Genomic DNA, 25,024 nt, shown 5'->3' with positions numbered 1-25,024 from the left:
AATATGTATACAGTATATATATTAGTGCTGTCAATCGTGATTAATCGATTCTAAAATTAAAGTTTGTGTTTGTATATATATATATATATGTGTGTGTGTGTGTGTGTGTGTGTGTGTGTGTGTGTGTGTGTGTGGTGTCTGTGTATATATAGATACACACACACACACACACACATATATTTATTTATTTATTTATTAGACCACCACCCAATGTAAGGTTTGTGCCACAGCTGCCCTAAACTCACAGTATTGTTGATTACTAAAATAATGTTTTATGTTTCTATAATGGTTAATCCAGCAGTATGGATAAGATCTTTAGTCACAGTTGGCCAAGTCAAAATTTGGACTTGAATCCTATTGAACAAATTTGGAATTTAGTGGATTCAAAGATAGATTGCACAAAAGTTCCATCAAAAGCAAGTCTTTGGAACTAGAAACTATTTGGAAGTCAGTCAACAGAGACTGTGGAAAAGTACTGTACATAAAAACAATGCCAGCAAGAATGCAAGCTCTTATCAAGGCCAAAAGGACAGCATCCAACATATTTTAAAATTTTTTATTAAATTTAAACGTTTTTTGGTTATTTTGTGTGAATAAAGACTATTTAGTTGTTTCAGTTTGTTATTTGCCTAATAAATGACAATAACATTTTTAGTTTTAAACAACTATTTGACAGATTCCTAAAATATTTGTTTTCTCTTTATTATTATATATATGTATATATATATACACACACAACCTCCAGGTAATGCTCTCCACATGTATCATTTTTGGAAAGCCACTGTGGATGATGCCTAACGGAATGTTCTCTATTATCCCCCCCTGTGTCATTGTTGTCACTTTCCTTCCAATATGGCAGGCACTATTTCCAGCCATTTTTGTGCTATTCTCAGCCACGTTACCTGCGGCAGCCCAAGGTGTGACAGCCATACAGGTAGTCTCCCCTGAAGGACAAACCAGTCACATGGGTGTACGCCATCACAGTTTGGTAATATATGGACCCAGCAGCCCAGAGGACACCATGTCCCTTGAGAAGGATTCCTGTGGTGGGAGCTCTCTCTCTCCTAGTGCTAAAATAAAACATTCTCGATCCTCATTTCTCAAACCTTAGACCTTGATGGGGGAAAACAAGTTACCTGAATGTAGTGATAAGGCAGGATGGTACAAGTTTTTTTCTGTTAGGACACCAAAACAAAATGATAAAAGCTGATAGGATTTGTTCTGTGAAAGCTGTAAACTGTTATCGCACAAAAGAAAGCCAGATCTCAAGCAAGCAGACTCGTTTTTACAAAGCACAACACACCTCGAGATGAAACACCGCCTGACTGCTCTGTGGTCGACCAATTATATTTGATCAATGTTGGTCGTTACCTGGGGCCACGCAAGGGATTTCATCAGGACGTTAAGCATATCTTTTTTCGTGCATGATCTGGTCTAAACTTTAATTAAACAGCCCTCCGATTGTTATCTCTACCAACCCTACTTGAGCTCTATATAAAAATAAAATAAACATTAGGACAGCCAAGTGATGTATTGCCATCTAAGTAAGTGGGTGTGCACATTTTGGAAGGCTTCCTTATCTAACAAACCTGATTCAACTCATCAGTTCATTAGTAGGCTACCTCGAAGACCTGACATGGGTGTCAAATAAAATGTGCAGTCCTGGGCGGCTGATTGGACTGAGAACCACTGATCTAAGCATCAAAGCAGCGCAAGTGCTTGACTGATCTAGCCAGGGTTACCCTCATACGCTGTCCATGGTGCTGAGTGAGCAGATGCTCAGTTTGAGAGCAGTACTGTGCTTTCAATGCAAAAACTTTCAACAAAACACATTGTGGATGGAGCACAGACAAAGGTTAACAGGAAAAAAATAGATGCTGCATTAATTGCATTAAAGGTACAATATGTAAGATTTTTGTAATAGAGATGCACCGATTGACCGGTCAGTCTGACATATGCCGATTTTATGCCGGTCAAATGCACACGGAACGCACATGTAGGAAACCTTGTGAATTACGGGCGTTTCACACCACACGCGTGAGCAGAGCGTATTTTTTTCGGTGTGCATGTTAATCAATGAGTGCATTCATACCGGGAGCAGGAGCAGCGCGTGAGCGTGCAAGCGTTGGTTTCGGCGCCGAGTCTATTTTTGCTGCGTTGCTCACGCTCAATTGGAAAAGTTTCAAGTGAAAGCACACTTTTGATGGACAAAATAAATATGATTTCACACAAAAAGTGCCCAAAATGCACAGAATTTGCATGTCTAGTGTGTTTTAACAAGAACTGGAGTAGGCTACGTCAGAAAAGAAAATGAAGCAATTTTTCCCATTTAAACTTGTTTTTATTATTCAGTTTCCCAATCGTTTGACGGCACTTGCTCCACTTGCCCAAGCTTACCTCTCTGCGCCATGTACAAGCGTTGACAGTGAGCGCTTGTTTAGCCTGGCTGGACATTTGGCAGATGAGAGAAGAAACAGACTATGGTGACAAAGCAGAAATGCTTCTGATTGCGAAGAAAACTTGCCATTGATGTACAAGTGATTGCAATAGGCCTGTGTGTGTGTTTTGAGAAATATCTTTATACTGCAAGGCTATATGCTGTATATATATATTTTTTATTTTTTATTATTTATATATTATTTTATTACCATTACCTGTTTTCCCTGTTTTCATACAGAAGTTTAGTTTGCTAAATATATCACTTTTTTTGTTGTTGGATATTGGATGTGAAAAGAAGGAAATGGTTCTTCCATAACACTGCACTTTAGATGTGTGTGAATTTCACACACCAGGAGTAATTTATATAGTTCTATGTTATAGCGATTATCTGTTCAAAACATGGTCTATGTTCTATGCAAAATGTAAAATGTTCTATTGAAGAAAAGATTTAATCTATTAAAAATAAATATTTGTGTCTGCTGTAAAGTGGTTAGAAAATATGAAATAGGAATCGGCTAAAATTGGTATCGGCAGGTCAAACTCGGAAATCGGAATCGGCCTAGAAAATTGTAATCGGTGCATCTCTATATTGTAATAAAATATCCAAAAATCACTTGCACAGTGTGATATATGTCCTGCAGTTGTGCACTTACAATATCCCAAAATTCCCAAAGATTTTTAATTTCAGAGAAATTCCTATTTGAAATAATGGCTCGTCCCTGGTCATTGTTGCCTGTCAATGAAGTAATATCCGCGTTATCCCTGGTTTCCGCTTGTACTGCCATAGTAACCATGGCGACAGACATGGACAACTGCGTTACGTCTAGCACACGCTGTTGTTGTTTCGTTCAAACATTATGGACCATGGCAAGCAGACTTTGGGACAAAGGGAGAAATAAAACGAGGATCAATATCGACGTGGCGTTTTCGAAATGCCGAGAGCTCCACGTCTGCGACTAACTTCGACTTGACAGAGACGGCCGCTCTTGCGTGTACTTTATTAGACAGGTGAGCAAATGTACATAAAACAAATCAATGTTATATAGCTCAACAACATGATGAAATGACAACTTGTTATTCTAATGCTGATCTAGCTTACTGCTAGTCTCATACAGCCAACAAACTAACACATAGAATAACATTATAACTTTCAACACACTCAAATGCAATTTAGTGTGATAGTGTAACGTTAGTCCAAGTGTAACAGCGCTGCGTTACCTCACAAGTTTAATTCGCCAAATAAACTGACCTGTGTGAGTAGTAATTCAGCACTTGCGTTAGGTAGAATGAAATTTCTTTTTATCCGCAGGACACGCGTGTGGCATTGGTATCTGTCTCTCATTAGCAATCTACTTTAACTGAATAAATACGTTCATTTTGACATTTCAGGGCTGTCAAAATTAACGCGTTAATTTTGCAATTAAAATTTTTCAGCTTAACGAGTTAAAATGTACAAATGAATGTCTTTATTTTGTAAAAGTATTTAACGCAATTAATGCAGCATCCGTTTTTTTTCCTGTCAACCTTTGGCTGCTCTACAGTATACAGTATGATCACACTATCATTCATTCAAGTGCTATAAAACCATTTAAGCGTGATACGACGCAAAAAAAAGTCTTTACTGGCACGCTGTCTGTGAACAAACCATAGACTGTAAAAAAATATGGACGACGCCCCTTCGCTCTCTTCCATTGGTGAGAACTGAAGCCGCCAGTGTCCCGAATATGGCGCTGACATCTTGGAACTTGAGTCTGCGCAGTAGCGATCTCGGGACCAGACCTGCGCAGTAGTGAGCAGGAAGCAAAGCCGCGAAATCAACGCTCCACCCTCACTCTCGCAGAATGCACTCTCCCCGAGTGCACTTTTTTAAAAATTGATTGCAGTACGACAAGAGGCTTGTTAAAATAAAGTAAATACAATCTCCTCAGTCCTCCGAAGATCCCGAAAAAAATGTCCGTTGGTGCTTCAGTGACTTCACTCAGAGAACATGTCAATCACAGCTGTCAATCATGACGTTACACCACCGTTTTTACAGCATCACGTAACTAACTAAAAACCAACTTATTTTTGAAACAGACACTTGAACTTACATCAGCGTGATAAAAACGACAGCAAATGAAAGAAACCACCTTTGGAAAAAATATATTTGAAGTGTAGGCTAATTTAATTGTTTAGTTGGTCTCACGTCCCGTTGAATAACAAGGAGAGGCTTATGACCTATACTAGGACCAGTCACCGGAGGGTGATCGAGACGTTTTGGCTTCACTTTTCAGGGCTTGTGCGGCACGCTTGGAACAAACACCTGAAATGCGCGCACATAATGCCACTTCAGACAATGCCGCATTTGCGCTTGAACAGATAAAAACACACAAATTTATTTCAAAATTCCCGTTTTGTCGAGTATCCCCGTGAGCACACTCTTAAATTAGTTAAAAAGTGTTAAATGAACAAAGCGTTGTGAGAAAACATCAGTCAGATCCAAGTCATGTGCGTCAGGTCTTAAAGGGGGGGTACAATGGTGTTTCATGTATTCAGAGTTGTTTACAGTGTTAAAGAGATGGATTCTCAAGCTAAACATGGGCAAAGTTTAAAAAAAATATTTTGGACGAATAACGGAGAATTTCTGTGCCGAAAATCTTACTTCCGGGTTGGTACAAGTTTCGGCTGTTTTTTTTCCGATCGTGGATCTAATGACGTAGATGAGAGTGGAACTCCTTATACGAGCATTTCTCTCGGAAAAGCTCGCCCGCGCACACGTCGACTAGAGGAGAGCGAGACCGCGCACATCAACGCGCTTCAACAGGAAATCATCGGCAGCGCTGCATAGGATTTGTTCAAGAATGTCTCCAAAAAAGTGTGTTTTTGGATGTGAGGGAAAGCTTACCGTGTTCAGCTTTCCAAAGAACCCAGTGTTACAGGAACAGACAGTGGATGCAGTTTGTTTTTTCCGGGGCAGCAACGGAGTGTAGGAAGTGCGGTTGTGTGTTCTGGTCATTTCAGTGACGAATGTTTTATTAACAAGGCCCAGGTCGACGCTGGATTTGCAAATCGTTTGCTATTAAAACGTGGAGCGGTCCCAGTGATAAAAGACCCCATTCATGTAAGTACAACTGGATCAGATTTCTGTCTTTTGCTGGAAATCAAGCACTACCGCTTGACTCTATAGCTCCGCCTCCAGGAGCTCGGCTTTTTTCGGAGAGAATCGGAAAACTGTATTTTCCTTTTATAAATATAATAAAACTAAACACTTTTTGGAGATATTAAAGATGCACTACTACTCAATAGGTACTCAAGATTAACACGAGATTAGGTGAAACTGTACATGTTATGTACCCTTTAAAGTGACAGCAGCCTAATAAACCTGCTGCTGTCTGTCATTAATGTTAATCAAAGATTGGAATTTTATAAAGCCTATTACATGTTTAAAAATGTATAGCTTTTTAATTATATTGTAATGTTGAATGGCTATAATTAATGGATAAAATTGAGAAATAAATAGAGACATCAGTATCAGTACTGGTATCAGTGATACTGGCCTTCATTCATAGTGCTTAAGAAAAAGATGCCATTAAATTTTATTTTTTTTAAATATACAGTCTTTATGTTGTTTCTACATTATTTTGGAGATTCAATGTGAAAATATTACAATATAAAAATATATTACAAACTTTAATGTTAGGTTCGATTAATAGTGATTAATTGCAGAAAAATTTGTGATTAATTGGTTCATATTTTTAATACTGACAGCACTAATATATATATACAGATCCTTTCCAAAAAATTTGAATATCATGGAAAAGTTTATTTATTTCCATAATTCCATTCAAAACGTTAAACTTCCATAGATTATAGATTCAGAGCCCACAACTTTAACGATTTCAAGTATTTAGTTGTTTATTTGTACATAATTTGGGCTTCCAGCTCATAAAACCCACGAAAACAAGATTTCAAAAAATTTGAATATTACATGAAATCACACAGTAATTACGCAGTGATACCATGGTCATTGAACCAGGTTTTGGTTCTTTTGGCAGTGTGGGCAGGTGCAAATCCTGCTGGAGAATGAAGTCAGCATCTCCATAAAGCTTGTCTGCTGAAGGAAGCATGCTGAAGTGCTCTGGAAATGTCCTGGTAGACGGCTGCGTTGAGTGGACAGCACAGTGGACCAACACCAGCCGATGACATGGCTCCCCAAACCAACACAGACTGTGGAAACTTCACACTGGACTTCAAGCATCTTGGATTGTGTGCCTCTCCATTCTTCCTCCAGACTCTGGGACCTTGGTTTCCAAATGAGATGCAAAATTTGCTCTCATCAGAAAAGAGGACTTTGGTCCACTGTGCTTTATTAAATCCAGAGTCAACGCAGCCGTCTACCAGGACATTTTCAGAGCACTTCATGCTTCCTTCATTTTCCAGCAGGATTTGCACCTGCCCACACTGCCAAAATAACCAAAACCTGGTTCAATGACCATGGTATCACTGTGTAATTACTGTGTGATTTCATGTAATATTCTAATTTTTTTAAATCCTGTTTTCGTGGGTTTTATGAGCTGGAAGCCCAAATTATGTACAAATAAACAACTAAATACTTGAAATCCTTTAAGCTGTGGGCCCTGAATCTATAATCTATGGAAGTTTAACGTTTTGAATGGAATTATAGAAATAAATAAACTTTTCCATGATATTCTAATTTTTTGGAAAGGGTATATATATATATATATTAGTGCTGTCAGTTCACTTAATGATTGAACTCATCTTGACATCATATTATATATATATATATATATATATATATATATATATATATATATATATATATATATATATATATATATATATATATATATATATATATTATATACATATATACGAAATATGATGACGAGATGAGTTCAATCATCGTCTACTTTGAGTGCTTCTTTAGTATTCATGTGATGTCGACAGTAGTACAAGTACCTTTCTCATAGCATATGAAATTTAGTACATTAAATACATTTAAAACCATGTAAACAGAAAGAACAAACAAACATAGCTCTTTTAAAGTTGAGTTATAAATCAAAAGTTATTTAGTACTAGTATAAGCACTGTTTTTTTTATTCCAAGAGTTATGCTTGATTTTTTCATATTATCCATGTACATACTCATTTTGTTTGATTCGACTTAAAGAAGCTAATCCTACATGCTCATTTCTTTTTTTGTGATCAAATGTTTATTGAAGGTAAAGGAATAACAAAATATTAAGCATTTCAAAATCACAACAAGCAGTCAAAAGAAAATATTTATATATCCTACATGCTCATTTCTAAACATATTTGTATAATTAATCATACTGTTTTTAATATAATCGTAATTTAATTTAAAAGTAAATGCTGTAGCCTACCTTTTTTTACAGTGTACTTGTTCTGACAAACATTTGTCTACTTTAACAATCAAAAAAAAAAATACTTTATGTCCTGCTCAAGAAAAAAAATCGTTTCATTAGAACCCCAAAATAGTTTTTGACCACAAACAAGGTAAAATGCCATCGCAATAACTCACGTGTGCCGTCAAAACGCGTCGCTATAGTATCCAAAAATGTGTTCTGCGGCGCGAGCAATCCCTTCATAACAGGCATTTTCCCGCCCTGATATCGAATTCCCCATCAAACTGACGCGGCGTTGTCAGAGACAAAGGTAGACACAGTTTGAAGCACACCGGTGAAACTGAGCTTTCAGCAAGAAGGATCCCGCTCTCTCACGAGCGCGCGAGCAGGACGGAGGATGCGCGCGCCCGTGTCACTGGGAGTGACGCCCGCAGGTGCGATTCAGGTAAATGGCACGCCGCACGCGAGCAGTCTATACAAATGGCGCGTGGGACTGGAGATTGAAGCCGTTGTGGGTCGCGAATCAGGGTCGTATGCAGGGTTTTATAATCACATAAGTCCCAAATGTGAGCTAGTTAGGGGGGGTAACTTGGGAGCAGCTCCCCCGAGATCTACATGTGCATTTTAACTAAGACGTTTGAAGGACAAAAAAAAATGGATAATAGCTTTAAACCCATGTCAGTTGGCACTGGCAGTATATTATTTGTCAATACCTGCTCTCTCCTCATCTCCATCAGTCTCCTTATCTCGCGCTGTCTCTTCCCCTCATAAAGCTGACTGATAGTCTTTTCAATTCCGTCTGTCTGTGAAGAAAGTGAACATAGGGTCAACTGATATTTATGTTTTACCAATCATTTTCTTAGACAAGTTAATTTACTGAAGACCAGGAAAGCGAGGTAGCCTAAGTTTATTCAATTCATTCGCAATAGGCCTACTGCACATTCGTTATCTTAAGGCTAACGCTTCGTTAATGTTTCTTCCCTCACATTAGTTAGCCTAGGCTACTAATTAGGCTATTACATTAGGCTGAAACACGTAAATTATATAGGCCTATTTTCAATTCAAAATGGCGAAATTAGACAAAAGTTTGTACTCCTGATTGTACTCATTTTTTTTCGGTCTTTTAACATTTCTATCCTAAAACGGTTGTAAAATATGTAACATTTAGTTTAGCTAGGCCACTTAGGCTACATATTAACTCACACTTATGCCTGTTAACTGAACAGTCCCGCTGGAATTCGCGTTTAGCAGCTTCTGTCAATAAAGCCCACCTACTTTGATTTGATTGGTCATCTCAAATATTTTGAGATTGACGATCGGTGTCAGACCGCTGAGACAGCTCAGATGAGAAGGTCGAATATTTTTTTGAAAGGGATAGCCATCCATAAAAGTAAAAAACAAAAAACAAACATAAAATGTTCAATATTCAGAAAAAAGTATTAAATGTTAGTAGCCTAACCTACAAACCCATACCCAAATTTGTGCATTGTTAACATAAAGGTAATTAATCATTCTCACATTATGGCCTAGTTCAGTCAGAGTTGAGCACAGTTTATTTCACATCACGTTAATACAGTTACACAGCTGGTCTCAGTGGGCTGCACACAGCATTTACAGTTTAACCAAGTCCTGGAACCCCACAAAAGTTGGATATCTGACCACCACCAACATCCAAATATACAATATATTAAGCAAAGGACTACATAATTGTAACGTCCACGGATCGAAGATACAAAATAGCAAAGGTTTATTAATAATAAAGAAAACCACGAAACAGTGAGCGTGTGCTCAAACAATAACCAGCAATGAAAAGGAGTGAGAGGAACTTAAATACACAGATCATGACAAAGACAACAGGTGACGGTGATGATGATGATGAGGGTGATGAGGAGCAGGTGATGATGACAGAGGATTCTGGGAATAGTGAAGACGAAGAAAATGGTGCAGACGATGATTGTTGTTTATGTTGTTGTTAATAAGTCATGCTGTTGTAGTAGCCTACGAGAATGATATAGCCTTTACAACCAAAATGTGTAGGTTAAGAGGCCTCCAGGAACTTGTTTGAGAGATAGGGTAAAATAGGGTAAGATGACATCCCAAAATATGTAAATATTGATATGCCTGTAGGTCATAGAATAATTTTACCTTTCAGATAAATCTCTTTTACTGGGATTCTGCTCTGACTAAATTGTCAAAATAAAAAATTGAAATAGAATAGTTGATTTAGTATTTTACATTAATGACACATAAATATTAATAAGAATTATCGTATTAATCATCTTACCCCTCTTTTAATATTTTACATTTTGTCCTATAACAAATAATTAGAAAATGTTTCTATTTATTTCCTAACATATCATCATCCTGCACATGCTATATGTTACAGTTTAAAAGTAAATCCACATTTTGGGGGGCATCTCGCATGTTACCCTGTATTATTGTATTTTGTGTACAACATGATTAGTCTATTCAAAGGAGAAAAAAACTGTCAATGCAGGCACCGGTTTGAACCAAAGAGTGGGAAATTATTTATTTCAATTGGCAATTTCCATTGGCGCAGCCCATTTAAGGCCAGACTCAGGCAAAAACAAGGTTTTTTCATGCATCTGTCAATTTTGAGATTTTGGGCTGTTTAGCTTTTTGTAAAGGTTTTTTTTTTCAGACTAGTGGAAAGAAAACATCCAAAACACACTTTTAAGTATCTTTTATACCACTTTATATATTTGCATCTGTAGATTTCAATTACACTGTATATCTTTAAAGGCCTTTTTCTCAAAATGAGTTTTTTCTCTTGCTCCGAGTCAGAAATCTCCACTTTAGCAACACATACACCAAACTTTAAAGTTTTATTCCTACCTACATTCTGAAGGCTTTTACAGAGGGGTTTGTTCATATTATAATTGGCCTGATTTTATACAACATTTTATTCCCCCCAAAAATTGTGAAAATGTTTTTTGTTTTTTTCTCTTTTTTTTTCTGGCTGTTGACAGTATTTTCTGAAGTGATAAAAAGAGATATCCAAAAATCCCCTCTGGAAAACATTTGACTCTACTATGTCCAGAAAAAAAAGAAACAATTTTGAACCTATAGCTTTATCCAATGTTCAGATTTCTGTTCTAGAAATGTATGCACATATTTAATTAGATAATGCCTCATTTCCATATTTAAACATAACATTTCAGAAAACTTGCAATTCTTAATGTAATCAATCAACTGGTTAAGTATGCTGATATCTTTTAGTTATTTTTTTTTTACCTTATTCATCCAGGGTGTCTTGCCATAATACACTTGGATATTAGGCCTACGGTATTAAACAGTGGGTTACTGTAAATATAATAGTACTCAAAACAGCTGAACGAAAAGCTGACCAAAAAGAAATGAGAGGTTATAATTTTCTTTGCATGGGTCAAAAGGACTGAATATGCCGATTCTTGGTTAAAAGTAGCCTATTACACACAGCAGGCTATGCCGCCCTCTACAGTTCATACGGTCACAATACCGCATTTGTGCCTTTTACAATTGCTACAAGTGAAGAGGCAGTGCTGGAAACAAAAACCCATTCAAATAAATAGCAATTTACAGTAAAATTACAAATTAAGAATTTTCTTATTTCATTATGTTAATATTATCATCATTACTGCTGTGGTGCAGTAATTTTTGATATACGATTAGCCACTGGAGCTGATGCATAACGCAGTTGTGGAAAAAGCCCTTGTAAAGCATGCTTTTATATGAAAATAAAGTGTTTATTGTGATATAATCATATGTATTGAAGGTATGTCATGGTTGTATGCAGGCTCATGTAAATAAAGACACAAATGAAGCTCTGTTCATTATGATTAAGCTTATGGAAAAGAATGATTGCCACATACAGTGACTGTCATGTGTACAGGTGCAAACAAGCATTGATCACAGAGATCACTTGATGAGGCTGATTTACATCTTTTTGTCAACTGAAACAATCATTGTATTGTCTCTCACTCATTACTCACAGCTTTTTTTTATTACTATTTTTATATAGAAATAATATATCATAGTGAAACTGTAAGTGTACTTCTCTCAAAATATTAGGATTAGTCAGATACTAGATTGGCACGTAAAGAATGTTAATATGTATACTACAATTCAAAAGTTTGGGTCAGTGAGATTTTTTTCTCTTTTTTTCTCATCTCTTATGCTCACCAAGGCTGCATCTATTTGATAAAAAACAGTAATTATTCTATTATTATTAAATATTATTACAACTGTTGTCTTCCTTTGATTGCAGAACTGGATTTTTAGCATCATTAAGTCTTCAGTGTCACATGATGCTTCAGAAATCATTCTAACTTGCTGATTTGGTATTTAAGAAACATTTCTTATTATTATCAATGTTGAAAACAGTTGTGCTGCTTAATATTTTTATGGAAACCGTGATACATTTTTTCAGTATTCTTTGCTAAAAGTTCAAAAGAACTTCATTTTTTAATATATATTAATAATATATCATATATGAATACGTTTTATTATTTTTAATATCTAAAATCTGTTTAAATATATTTGATATCTTTTTAACATTATACATGTCTTTAAGGTCACTTTTGATCAATTTAAAGCATTCTTGCAGGCACCACAGATGCAAATGAGCTTTTAGACCTAAAGGGGATTCATTTTATTCAAAATAATCAGTAACATTTCATTTTATTTTACAGTGTCTTTGTTACACGTTACATGTACAAAAACAGTAAAAAATAAATAAAAAAATTGATGTATGGTTTCATGCAATTTTTACACCAGACCCTAACCTTATAGGTTTACACTTTATTTTAAGGTGTCTTTGTTACAGTGTAAATATATATTTAAGTTCTGAGTAATATTAAGCAACTACATGTACTTACTATAGGGTTAGGGTAGGATTAGAATTTGGTTGAGGGTTATTTGCATGTAATTATGCATAATTTACTGTTAATACTATGGTAAGTACATGTAACATTTGTAACAAGGACACTGCAAAATAAAGTGTTACCAAATAAAGAATAACCTACATTTTTTACAGACCCTAAACTCTTTATTGATAGTGTAATGCAACATAATTGAACAAATAACTATTGGAATCTAAAGTTAAAACATAAATTAAATTCCCAATTCTTATATAAAAGTTACATTCATCTTTAAGCCATAAAAACGCATAATTCCCAGCTCCGGATAGAACGTCACGTGTTGTCATCTGCATTTTTGACAGCACTCTTCTTTCTGATGTAAGCCAACGGAACTTTATTAAATTTGTAGATCAGATATCTGAAAATAAGAGTTTTGATCAGTCAAAACTATATAAATAACAAAGCTTAGGGCATAAAATATTAAATGTTAAAATGGCCATACTTTACTTTAAAAGTCATGTATTCTGTGAGAAGGCACTTCCGCTAGAAGCTGATTGGTCCGTACTTGGTGACATCATATTGGTAATGCTTTGTGGGGCCGCCTAGAGATTTAATTACGGATCTGTGTTTGCACATTATATTATACTAGCAGTTTTTCCTCGTTGTAACCCTCATTTTATTGATTTTAATGTGTCTGATTTTCCCGTTTACTAAGAACAAAAACCTTTCTTCATGAAATAAACCCGCTCTCGAGTATCTTGTCCCCGGACCAGCGCGTTGATTCTGGAGCCAGTGTTTTTGTTAGTGAGCGATCCTGGGACGCGCGCTCGATCTGTCGGCATGTTCGGATACCCGACTGGAGGATTGTAAACCACAGGAAAACAGTACTGCAGTAAGTAAAAAATAAGTGACTTAAATAATATGGCAGAGGAAGAAAAAAAAGACGAGACCATTATGTGTCACAGGTTGGGCAATGTATGCAGCACCTGTAGCGGCGCTTCACGGCTAAACAAAAACATCTATAACCAGCTTGAGATGGTTTACTGGTCGTAGTTGGTTTAATATGGTCGACCGGCTTGGCCAAGCTGGTTTAGCTGGGAGCTTGACCAGCCAAAAAAGTACCCAACCCTTGTCTAGAGGAACCAGTCAACAGACCACCCTGTCCGAGGGTCTCCGAGTCTGGTCAGGGTGGTTTAGGCACTTATCCTTGCTTAAAATGGTTTTGTTCCGCAGTGTATGTATGTATGTGTATATATATATATGTATATATATGTATATATATATATATATATATATACACACACACACACATATATATATATATATATATATATATATATATATATATATATATACACACACACACATATACACACACACACACACACACACACAACACTAATGAATAATTTAAGCTCAGTGCAAGTTGAATATGTAAGCCTGAAGGACGGGGATGGAGTGGACTGGGATATAAATGTATGCTTAAAGATTCAGTAGCTCCAAAGCATCTCTCTTTCCTCACTATTGTTTTCTATAGTTGTGAGAGCTGAGTTTAAAAAAAATGACGGACCATTTGGCTACCACTAGTAGCACCCAGGGGCCGGTCCTGTGTGAACCCTCTTATCCTCCTTGTAAGATGTCCCGAATGGAGAATCCAAGAGATCTACCTGTACCCGGAGTCACACCTGTGAACCTGGCCTCCAAACAAACAACATCATCTCACAGGAAAGGTATCCATTCACAGACATACACACAGATACAGGGCCATGTCTGCTTAAGTTATCTGAGTGATCATATTCTTCCTTTCCGTCCACACAGGCAGTCTGATTCCTGTGTTCTGTATGGTGGAGCAGAGTGATGTCCCACCCTCAGAGAGGAAGAGGACGGAGCATGCAGAATTTGTGCTGTTGAAGAGAGACCTTCTGTTCAGCCAGATTACAGAAGCTGCACTGCAAGAGCTGGGATACACACACACCGCAGCGGCTCTGGCTACAGGTACACACACACTAATGAATAATTTACGCTCAATTCAAGTTGAATATGTAAGCCTGAAGGAATGGGATGGAGTGGAGAGGGACTAAAAAAACGACCTGCATCATATGATATTCCATTATGTGCATTACACATAAACTACCATTCAAAAATTCAATGATTTTTTAATGTTTTGGAAAGAAGTCTCTTATACTCACCAAGGCACATTGAATTCAAAACACATTAAAAACAGTAATATTGTGAATTATTTTTACAATTTAAAAGAACTGTTTTCTATTTTAATATATTTTAAAATATAATTTACCCCTGTGATGGCAAAGCTGAATTTTAATATGCTGATTTGGTGCTCAAAAAAATTTCTTAATATTATCAATGTTGAAAACAGTTGTGCTGCTATTTTTGTGGAAACCGTGGTATATTTTCCCAGGATTCTGTGATGAATAGAAAGTTCAAAAGAACAGCCTTTTGTAAAAAAAAAACAAAAAAAAAAACTTTTACTTAAAGCCAAGGGATGGTTCGGAGTAATTTCAACCTAGGAATTCTGGAGGGGTGTTTGGCTCGAGGTCATGGTGCAAAGGACCTTTGCACCATGACCTCGAGTCAAACACCCCTCCAGAAGCTTTTTTTCCCTTGGTCGAACATTATTAAAGTTAGAGCTTATTTAGAGACATCAGCCGAATGGCTTAGTGCAGGTGCTAATGGATCCAAGGTTGTATCTTGTAAATTACCCCACTAATAATGCCCGGAATGGTACCAAACTTATACAGTAGTACAAATAGGTTCTGTACTCATAAAGTGAGGCATTGGAAAGTTTGTAAGTACATCAGGAGTTTATTTAAATAACACTTGCCTGATGGCTTATGCTACCGCTAACCTGGACGTCGAGATCACTTCCGTGATTTAAAAAAAAAATTGGGGGGGGGTGTTTGGCTCGAGGTCATGGTGCAAAGGACCCTAGGTTGAAATTACTCCAAACCATCCCTTTAAACTTATGTAAGATTATAAGTCTTAACTATCACTTTTCATCAATTTAATGCATCCTTGCTGATCAAAAATGTTACTTAAAAAAAAAAAAAAAAAAAAAAAAATATATATATATATATATATATATATATATATATATATATATATATATCTTACTGACCCCAAAACCTCTGAACAGCAGCTTACTTGTAATACAATTTAGACATTAAAAAGGCTGCACAATTAAATTACACAATAAATAAAAACGCATTAACATTGCAAAAATATTTAGGCGGTCAAATCTCACACAACTTAAGTTAACCTGTACTGAATGTTTTTTTAACATAACATATTTGGCTTGTAAAAACTTATTCTTAAAATAAAAATAATTTATTTGAATGCTTATGCTTATAAATATGATATATTGCTTATTTGCTTTGACATTTGCTTATTTGATACAACAATTAAGTAATGAAAAATATGTAATGTTAGGAGGTACAAGATGTTAAAGGAAGAATAGAAAAAGAAGTGCAGAAAGCTGATGGTAAATGAGAGAACTTGGTCAAGATCAAAAAGCTCAACAACAACAACAACTCCAGAATCCAGATAAAGAAAAGGAACTAGGGGGTCAGGAACTATATTAGGATCACATATAGTAGTCATATATTGTAATAACATTAATGTCTGCTTTAGGTCAGGTTCAAGTTGGCCATTGGAACCCTGTGGCTCTGTCCACTGTGACAGACACCTCTGACGCAACAGTAGGAGACATGCTACAAGACCTTTACCATGTCATCACCTTAAGAATAAAACTACACAGGTACAACGTTCACACACTTACTTTGAATGTCACGTTTCTCTCTGGGCTTTAGCAAACAGGCCTATCAGAATGATGAACTACTTTAGAGAATTAAAGCTGTTCTGATTTATGATGATTCATTTTTCACAGGTAATTTAGTATTAAAACTAATTTCAAAATGATTAAAAGTTATTATAGTTATTAAAGTTTTGAGGATAAACAGATGATAATATAGCTATTTGTGAAATAATAATAATTTGTGATTAATGTCCCACAGTGTAATTAATTATTGAAGTACACTGTTTTTTTCTCACTGACTCATGCACGTTTTCTCTCTCTCTCTCTCTCTCTCTCTCTCTCTCTCTCTCTCTCTCTCTCTCTCTCTCTCTCTCTCTCTCTCTCTCTCTCTCTCTCTCTCTCTCTCTCTCTCTCTCTCTCTCTCTCTCTCTCTCTCTCTCTCTCTCTCTCTCTCTCTCTCTCTCTCTCTCTCTCTCTCTCTTAGTGTTTCTAAATTAGAGGACTTACCTGCTGAGCAGTGGACTCATTCTACTGTCAGAAATGCACTAAAGGAGCTGCTGAAAGAGATGAATCAGAGCACACTGGCTAAAGAGTGTCCATTATCTCAGGTACACGTTCACTACAAAAGTGGTGCGCTACTGTAAATATTTAGCTGTACACCATCCATATAACATGCATACTAACTTGAACACAGTTAATTGCATGTAGCTATAGAATAAAACAGGGTTAATTGCTTCATATCTCATGGTTAAAGAGCAGAACTATGATCAAAGAAGCACATTGAAGAATACACCCTACCATTAAGATCCATCCCTAGTTTGAGAACCAGCTATTAAATCTATTTAGCAAGGAGAAAAAAAAAAACCTTTAGCACATTCTTTCTGGACACATTTAGCCAGTTCCAAAGCACACTTCAAGGCCTAATTCAGTATATCCAATTACTAAATTTCTGTGACTGTCATTTTTTTTCATGCACATGAACAGATATTGACTTGTCTTGTATTTTTGTTTGAAAGAGCATGATTTCATCTGTGGTAAACGGCACTTACTACGCCAGTATCTCTGCTGCGAGATGTCAGGAGTTCGGCCAGTGGTACAAACACTACAAGAGGGCAAAATCTATGATGGGTGAGTAGCAACTTTCTGTGTGTTTTTAAACATAGCTCATTAATTCACATACTAACAGCTCTCCGTTCTTGAAGTAGTCGTTTTGTTTTGTTTTTGTATTTTGGTAAGAATTTATAGTAAGGTTTAATTCGTTAACATTAGCTTATGCAGTAGGTAGTACAAATTGTTATTCATAAACCGTTCAAAAGTTTGGGGTCGGTGTGATTATTATTATTTGAAAGAAGTCTCTCTTTTTATCACCGATGCTGCATTTATCTGATTAAAAACAATAATTTAGTGAATTATATATTAATTATATATATTATTACAATTTAAAATAACTGTTTTCTATTTTAATGAATATAATGCAATTTACACCCGTGATGGCAAAGCAGCTATTACTCCAGTCGTCAGTGTCACATGATCCTTCAGAAATCATTCTAAAATGATGATTTGGTGCTCAAAAAACATTTCAGTTCATATTTCTTATGTTTGTGGAAACTGCTCATTTTTCTAATAGGATTCTTTAATGAGCATTTATTTGAAATAGAAATTTCGTAACAATGTAAATGTCTTTACTGTCACTTTTGATCGATTTAATGCGTTCTTGCTGAATAAAAGTATTAATTTCTTTCACAAAAATATCTTACTGACCCCAAACTTTTCAACAGTAGTTCAGTCAATTAAAATACCTGCATATATGATATGGCAGACGGCATCTAAACTTGATTTCGGCTGTGAATTTTAAAAAAGCCCCAGTGATTTAAAATGAATATTGAGTCACTAAAGATTTTCACTTCTACCCAGGTGACGTGAACAGGCACTGCAACCAACCCTCATCTTCCAGCCAGCCCACCATGTACCAGCAACCAATGGAAGGCAGTGGGGCGGAGTCACGTGGTGTTGTCCAGATGCAGGCTGGGATGCCTGGTCTGGTGATGGCTCAGCTCCTCTCACAGCAGCATGCCATGTCTCAATTTCTCACACACCCTCACACACACGGGCCTCATCCTGCGCCACTTCGGACTCCTCCAAAATGCAACGTGTCCCCACCCACAGTAACTCAATGTCCCTCACCTGTCACCGACGTGTCACCTGAAATTTACCATTGGGTGCGTGAGGAGTTGAAGAGGGCGGGGGTTTCCCAAGCGGTGTTTGCAAGAGTGGCCATTAACAGGACTCAGGTAAAATAATCGAATTTCATATGCATTTAAGGTATATGTATTTATATTAGTCCTTACATTCCCTGAATTCTTATAAATATTTATTGCATTTAAATATGTATGAAATGTACATGCCATACACCATACCATGAATGCAATGTAAGTTGCTTTGGATAAAAAAAAGTGTCTGTCAAATGCGTAAATGTGCTGTCTTGTAAGGTTGTAAAGTTTCATTTACACCAAGAACGATGACTACAAAGATAACTATGACAATAACTATATTAGCGTCCACACCAATGGACAATATCGTTCTGTTTATTATAAGCATGCGCTCAGTGATTGACATTGTAACAAAAATTTTTTTTTTACTTTGTTACTGTACTCAATATATATATATATATATATATATGTGTATATATATGTGTGTGTATTTCTACTGCACTTCATTCTAAAGCATAATGTTGTTCTTTTTACTCCACTACATTTCATAAAAACATATCGTTCCTCATTATTTCAAGCTGAAGAAATCGTCACCCCTAAGGTGCAAGAACGGTATCCGATTTGTTAACGAGCTTATTGTTTTCAAATAACCTCTTGAATTGGTTGACAAATCACACTAAACGATTCATTCCCGAATAGCTGTTCATGAATCAACAACTGACTGATTCAATGATCCAGTCAAAACGAGCCAAGAACCAGGATATTGCCAGCATGATGGTGCAGAAAGTAGGTTACTGACGCTGAATTTTAGTACTGAATACTGATTATTGTAAATGAAATTAAATAAATTATTTGTGAAGTAAATCTGCTGTAAAAGGGCCAGCTAACTGATTTCTTTGAATGTGGGCATTTGTGTGGCGTCTGTACGGGGTAGGCGTTGTTTTTCCTAAAATCGCCAATTAATTCATGCATCTTCCCCGCTGTTGTAGCAGTTACAAATGATATAAAACTAGTATGTTTGTATGTCACATTTACACAAACTTTGTTTTTCCTTATTTTTAAAATACTATTATTTTACCTGTTTGCACACTTCAATTATCAGTAAGTTAAATTGATATTTTAGTATATTGAAGTTTAATGTTTTTATAGTGTTGGTGATAAAATAAAAAGTTAGCTTATTTGCAGATCAATATTATATACCATACTAGGCTATATAGTCTGCACTAATCTTTCTTATTAGTGTTGACTAATGAGTCTGACTAGTGCAAGCTAGATAATAAACATGGTTTATCGATCAGTACTTTTTACTTTTAAAGTACAATAAAAAATCAAGTACTTTGTGGTTTTACTCAAGTAAAATTAAAAAGGAGCACTTATAGTTATCGTCCTTGGTGTAAATGGGCCTTAACTCTTTTTTTCCCCTTTTTATTAGAGGTTTCTAATATATATATATATATATATATATATATATATATATATATATATATATATATATATATATATATATTAATAGTATATCTATTATATATACATTTTTTATTATATAATTTTTAGTTGCGTGTGTACATACCTCTTAAATGTTATATAACTGTGCACATAATAAAGTGTATGTCCCTGTAAAAAAAAACAACAACCTTGTGCTGTGTTAGACTAACTGGGACTTGTCACAGCACTTGAATATTGTTGCCCTATTATTGGTTTGATTGCTTTTGTTGGATAAAGCATCTGGTAAATAATTAAATGTAAATTGTATTTTGCAACAGGGCCTGCTGTCGGAGATTTTGCGCAAGGAAGAAGACCCACGGTGCGCGTCTCAGTCTCTTTTAGTTAACCTTAGAGCCATGCAGGCCTTCCTGCAACTGCCACAGAGCCAGAGGGACTCCATCTATCTGGAGGAAAGAGAGCGTAACCTCAACACCACCTACAACACCAGCTCACCTCTGCCCATTCAGGTTCACTGTCATTTAAATTGAATTATGGACCAGTTAGTATGTGCTATTATCTCAATAGACAGTGCAGATAAATCTTATGCAGATAAATTAATAATAATAATAATAATAAGTGCCATTTGTTAATGTCTATAAAAAAATCTCTCACTACAGGCAAAACTTTCACCTGTTTCCAAGGAGATTGTAGTGAAAGTGGAATGCGATGATTCTGGAATCAACTTCGGCATCTATGATGAAATACAGCAGGAAATGAGACGAGCCAAAGTGTCACAGGCATTGTTCGCAAAAGTCTCTGCAGCCAAGAGTCAGGTACATGTGTGTTCATGTGTACTAAAGGAATCTACTATACGAATAAACAGGAGGGAAAAAAACATTACACCTTACAAGATAGTACATTTATACATTTGGTAGATCCTTTTATCCAAAGCGACTTGCACTGCATTCAAGGTATATATGTTTGAAACGTATTTAAATGCATAATAAATATTTATATGAATGCAAGGACTAATATACATACAGTAGTGGCCAAAAGTGATTTCCGGAGGGGATATTTGTTTTTAATGACCCTACAACTTAAATTAATTAAACCATCTAAATATGAGGCAAATATTTTAGATTTTTTAAATATTTTACATATGAGGGAAGAACAAAACACTTGGTCAGGGTATTTATGTGACAAAATTATTAGGTGAAAAAGGCAAAGCCACAGCTTTTATTTTCCTTTGCAAAAAATGCATAGCAAAACAAAAAATTCAAAGGAAAAAGCATAAATTGACAACAACAGAAGTTATTAATAATTAATTGGTTCTCTCTTGTGTTTGCAGGTGTTCATCATTTCTTTGTATGACAGCCTTCATCATTGCTTTATCACACACACACAAAAACAATTGACTCCAAGCACAACTATACAATATGCTTACAAAATCTTTAATACATTATTTATAATATTTGAATAAAGGGTGAATTGTCAATTTTCCTAGGCCAGACATCACTTTTGGCCACTATTGTATATATATATATACCTTGAATGTATTAAAAATAATTAGTATCCCTCCCAAGTTTATGAGAAAATATGTACAGTCGGGTCCAAAAGTCTAAAAGACTTTTCTTTTGCATCCCCCCCCCATTACAAATTAAATTATCAGCATAAGAATTTGTGAGATCATTTGAAAATCTTACGTTTTGAACAAAGGCATTCATATGGTTAACGTCACACATTTGCTTATTTGTCCACTGACCTAGAAATACTGCAGAACTTTAAATGTTTCTTGAAAATTAAATATTTATCTCCTACATATAAATATTTATTATATATTTAAATATTTATGCCACAGAAAGCACATTTCACCTCAAAATATTTTCTCATTTTAAATCGTTAAAAATCCTAAAACATTACATTAATCACCAGGATTAAATTAGATTTTGAATCAGATTTTCAACATTGTCTGAGATGTTTGAACCCCACTGTTTTTGTTTCTGTGTTAGGGTTGGCTGTGTGAGCTCCTGCGCTGGAAGGAGGAGCCTTCTCCTCAGAATCGTACACTGTGGGAAAATCTGTCTTTGATACGCCAGTTTCTAAATCTCAACCAATCAGAGCGAGATGTTATATATGACCAAGAGAGCAATACTGGGCAGACATTCTACTCAGAAAAACACACAAGACCACTGACTGAACAACTGCAAGTGAGAGCTCACACACAAATAATTACAGTACATTATGAATATCCAACTGCTGACTGTACATGTATAGTTTCATTTCATCTATATAAGCCATAATATATCAAATTAGCCACTTTTTGTAAAAAAAATTTGTTCACTTTCATAATTATTTACCTTATCTATATTTATTTTATAAAGGTGATACCACAGCATGTGGTGACTCTAAAGCAGCACCAACAACTACATACAATTCCACCTCAGCACCATCAACCCTTCCTCCACCACCATCTTATCACTGGAGGTCCTAGAGACTCTCACATGGGCCCAAATCTTGGCGGCAGGTCTTTACCACCAGAAGCCCATGCAATCTTGCAGAGTTTCATTCAGGAAGTGGGACTACATCCAGATCAAGAGGCCATTCATACACTATCTGCTCAACTGGGTGTAGCCAAAGAGGCTGTCCTCAGCTTTTTCAATGGTCACAACTGGCTCAGACAGGAAGAACAGGACAACAGCAGAGAAACAGTGATTGGGGAAAGTGAAGATGATTACATGGAGGCAGAGGATGAATGCAGGGAAGCAATGGAAAAAGATGAGAAGACAACTGCAAACATGATGACAGGGAAACAAGACATTGATGTGGTGGAACAGAATGCATCTACACAAACTCGTTTTATCATTACTATTAAAGAAGAGGAGGAGCTTCCATGTAAGGAGGAGCATGATGATAGCCCCGCCTACTGCCAATTCATAAACTCCTAAAAATACATACTCTACAGTTCAAAAGTTTGGGGTCGTTTTGTTTGAATAAAATTAATACTTTTATTCATTAAATAGCTCAAAAGGGACACTAAAGAAATGTATAATGTGACAAAATGTTTCCATTTGAAGAAAAACAAAAAGCTACTCTTTTGAACTCACAACTGGTTTCAGCACTGATAATAAGACTAATTTTTCTTGAGCACCAAATGAGCATGTTATGATGATTTCTGAAGGATCATGTGGCACTGAAAACTGGAGTAATGATGCTGAAAATTCAGCTTTACCATCGAAGGAATAAATTACATTTTAAAATGTATTTAAATTATAAAAGTAAATTAAAACACTTATTTTAAATTGTAATAATATTTCACAAAAGACCTTACTGACACCAAACCTTTGAACTGTGGTGTATTAAATCCCATTTAAACAAATAAACAGCAATGAATACCGGGTAATATAAAAATGTAAATGTAGCCTATATACGGTTGTGCCTTTATGCACAAGGTGTTTTGCTAAAACCAACTATAGAGTTGGAATTTTGAGGATTTCACAATGGACGTGCCAAGGACAGAATAAATTAAAATATCACTGTTCTTATTTCTAAATAAATGTTCTATTGATATTAGGGGTGTAAAAACGCTGATGTGATTCTGAGTGATAATAATAATATTCAAACCAAATTGAGACACCATTTTCATAAAGTATCACTTAATTAAGGAAAGAATTGCAATTGAATTGTTGTTAGCAAAATATTTACACCCCTAAATGAATAAGATTTGCAATTTTATAGTAGCATTATTTATTGGCTGTCTCGTTTTCTGCTCAAATCCTCAACTGTATTTTTGCAGGCAGGCAGGCAACGTCAATCAGTGTTAATGGTGGCATATTTAGCCAGGCAGTGTTGTCTTTTAAAAGATTGTTGCCCTGAAACCATGATGTATTATACGTTTAGAAGCAAACAGCACATTACTGTATTATTGTCAATAGAACAAAACACAATAGAAACAGCACTTTGAATTACAGTGAATAATTCTCTCTCTAATGAATTACAATAAATCTGTAGTGTTATTGTTCATTATGTTTAAAGCCATTTTATTCAAGAACCAGAATGAAAATGGGCTTTATATGGATGTTTACTGTGATGGTATTCTCGATTATAACTTAATTTTTATACTAATTAGCACCAGAACTGACAATGCTGTTGCCTTCAGCATTTTCTTACCATCTTAAATTGAGTTTTTCTTTTTAATTAGACACTTTCACCACCTGCTGCTTCCATTTTCTCACATTCCTCACATATATCACTCTATATGGGTCAACACTATCTGCTACTAAAAGAAATGTGTCAAATAATATACAAATCTAGCATTCATCAGGAATGAATTGAGAATACAGGATATACTGAATTTAAACTCCATCTATTGAACTGTCACCACAATCAAAAAAATATTGCAGTATTGACAAAATAACCTCTGTTTTATTTTTCATTTCACACTTGTATTAAATGCAAGAGACACTTTCTTTTGCTAGATACTAACATGATCCACTTAAAATAAAGGAAAATATATAAAAATCCCACTAACTTTGATTTTGTCCAATTTCATAAATGTTTTCATAAATATCTGACAGTGTTGACAAAGAGTAGAGTGAAATCTTATGTTTAAAAATTAGAGGGATATTCTAAAAATAATATAAAAAAAACTCTTCCTTCTGCCAGTACATACGAGTAACATGAGAATATACATTATATACAGTATATATATATGGTCTGACGAGTGAGGAGGACAGGTGCGTTTAGGGGTGAAAATCAAATGAGATGGTTCATTTGTGTTACGATTTTTTTTAGCAATCATCTCTGATTAAGTGCAAAGATTAATCAAATTAATTAAAAAAACTAATGGCAGGTCAAATGGGACGTGCTAAATACCGCGAAAGTCACGTGTTTATATATGGTATGGTGGCTTTTTGGTGATATAACGAAAAATCTCTCCATAATGCAGCTAAAGCTC

The 25,024-nt window shown here is 35.6% G+C and overlaps 2 protein-coding genes across 7 annotated transcripts in view; one reads left to right on the top strand and one right to left on the bottom strand.

Annotated features, from left to right (window-relative positions):
* kcnh8 (potassium voltage-gated channel, subfamily H (eag-related), member 8) overlaps positions 1-9,067 on the bottom strand; it is a 74,517-nt gene extending 65,450 nt beyond the window's left edge. Inside the window, exons 1-2 of one of the 3 annotated variants that reach the window (XM_079878491.1) lie at positions 9,008-9,067; positions 8,518-8,607 (exon numbers count right to left, since the gene is read on the bottom strand). Coding sequence is in view for 1 of the 3 variants with exons in the window: in XM_079878490.1 (XP_079734616.1) it covers positions 7,981-8,056 (76 nt within the window). In the remaining 2 variants the exon portion in view is untranslated. Of the gene's footprint in view, positions 1-7,980; positions 8,067-8,517; positions 8,608-8,995 lie in introns of those variants that run through there. The other 2 variants (XM_079878492.1, XM_079878490.1) reach the window with 2 other exon arrangements.
* The window catches only part of satb1a (SATB homeobox 1a), a 237,216-nt gene extending 213,128 nt beyond the window's left edge, over positions 1-24,088 (top strand). The window contains exons 1-12 of one of the 4 annotated variants that reach the window (XM_079878511.1): positions 8,175-8,249; positions 13,379-13,555; positions 14,201-14,393; positions 14,482-14,658; positions 16,312-16,438; positions 16,920-17,043; positions 17,452-17,563; positions 18,350-18,726; positions 20,409-20,597; positions 20,748-20,903; positions 22,080-22,277; positions 22,452-24,088. In XM_079878511.1, the coding sequence (XP_079734637.1) occupies positions 14,225-14,393; positions 14,482-14,658; positions 16,312-16,438; positions 16,920-17,043; positions 17,452-17,563; positions 18,350-18,726; positions 20,409-20,597; positions 20,748-20,903; positions 22,080-22,277; positions 22,452-23,015 (2,193 nt within the window). In that variant the 5' untranslated portion in view covers positions 8,175-8,249; positions 13,379-13,555; positions 14,201-14,224 and the 3' untranslated portion in view covers positions 23,016-24,088. Of the gene's footprint in view, positions 1-8,174; positions 8,250-13,212; positions 13,556-14,200; positions 14,394-14,481; positions 14,659-16,311; positions 16,439-16,919; positions 17,044-17,451; positions 17,564-18,349; positions 18,727-20,408; positions 20,598-20,747; positions 20,904-22,079; positions 22,278-22,451 lie in introns of those variants that run through there. The other 3 variants (XM_079878513.1, XM_079878514.1, XM_079878512.1) reach the window with 3 other exon arrangements.
* The last annotated feature ends 936 nt before the right edge of the window (positions 24,089-25,024 follow it).

Source organism: Squalius cephalus (genome assembly GCF_949319135.1).
Source record: "Squalius cephalus genome assembly, chromosome: 8".
Lineage (NCBI taxonomy): Eukaryota > Metazoa > Chordata > Actinopteri > Cypriniformes > Leuciscidae > Squalius > Squalius cephalus.
Note: the sequence above shows the minus strand (reverse complement) of the source record. Positions and strands in the feature narration are given on the sequence as shown.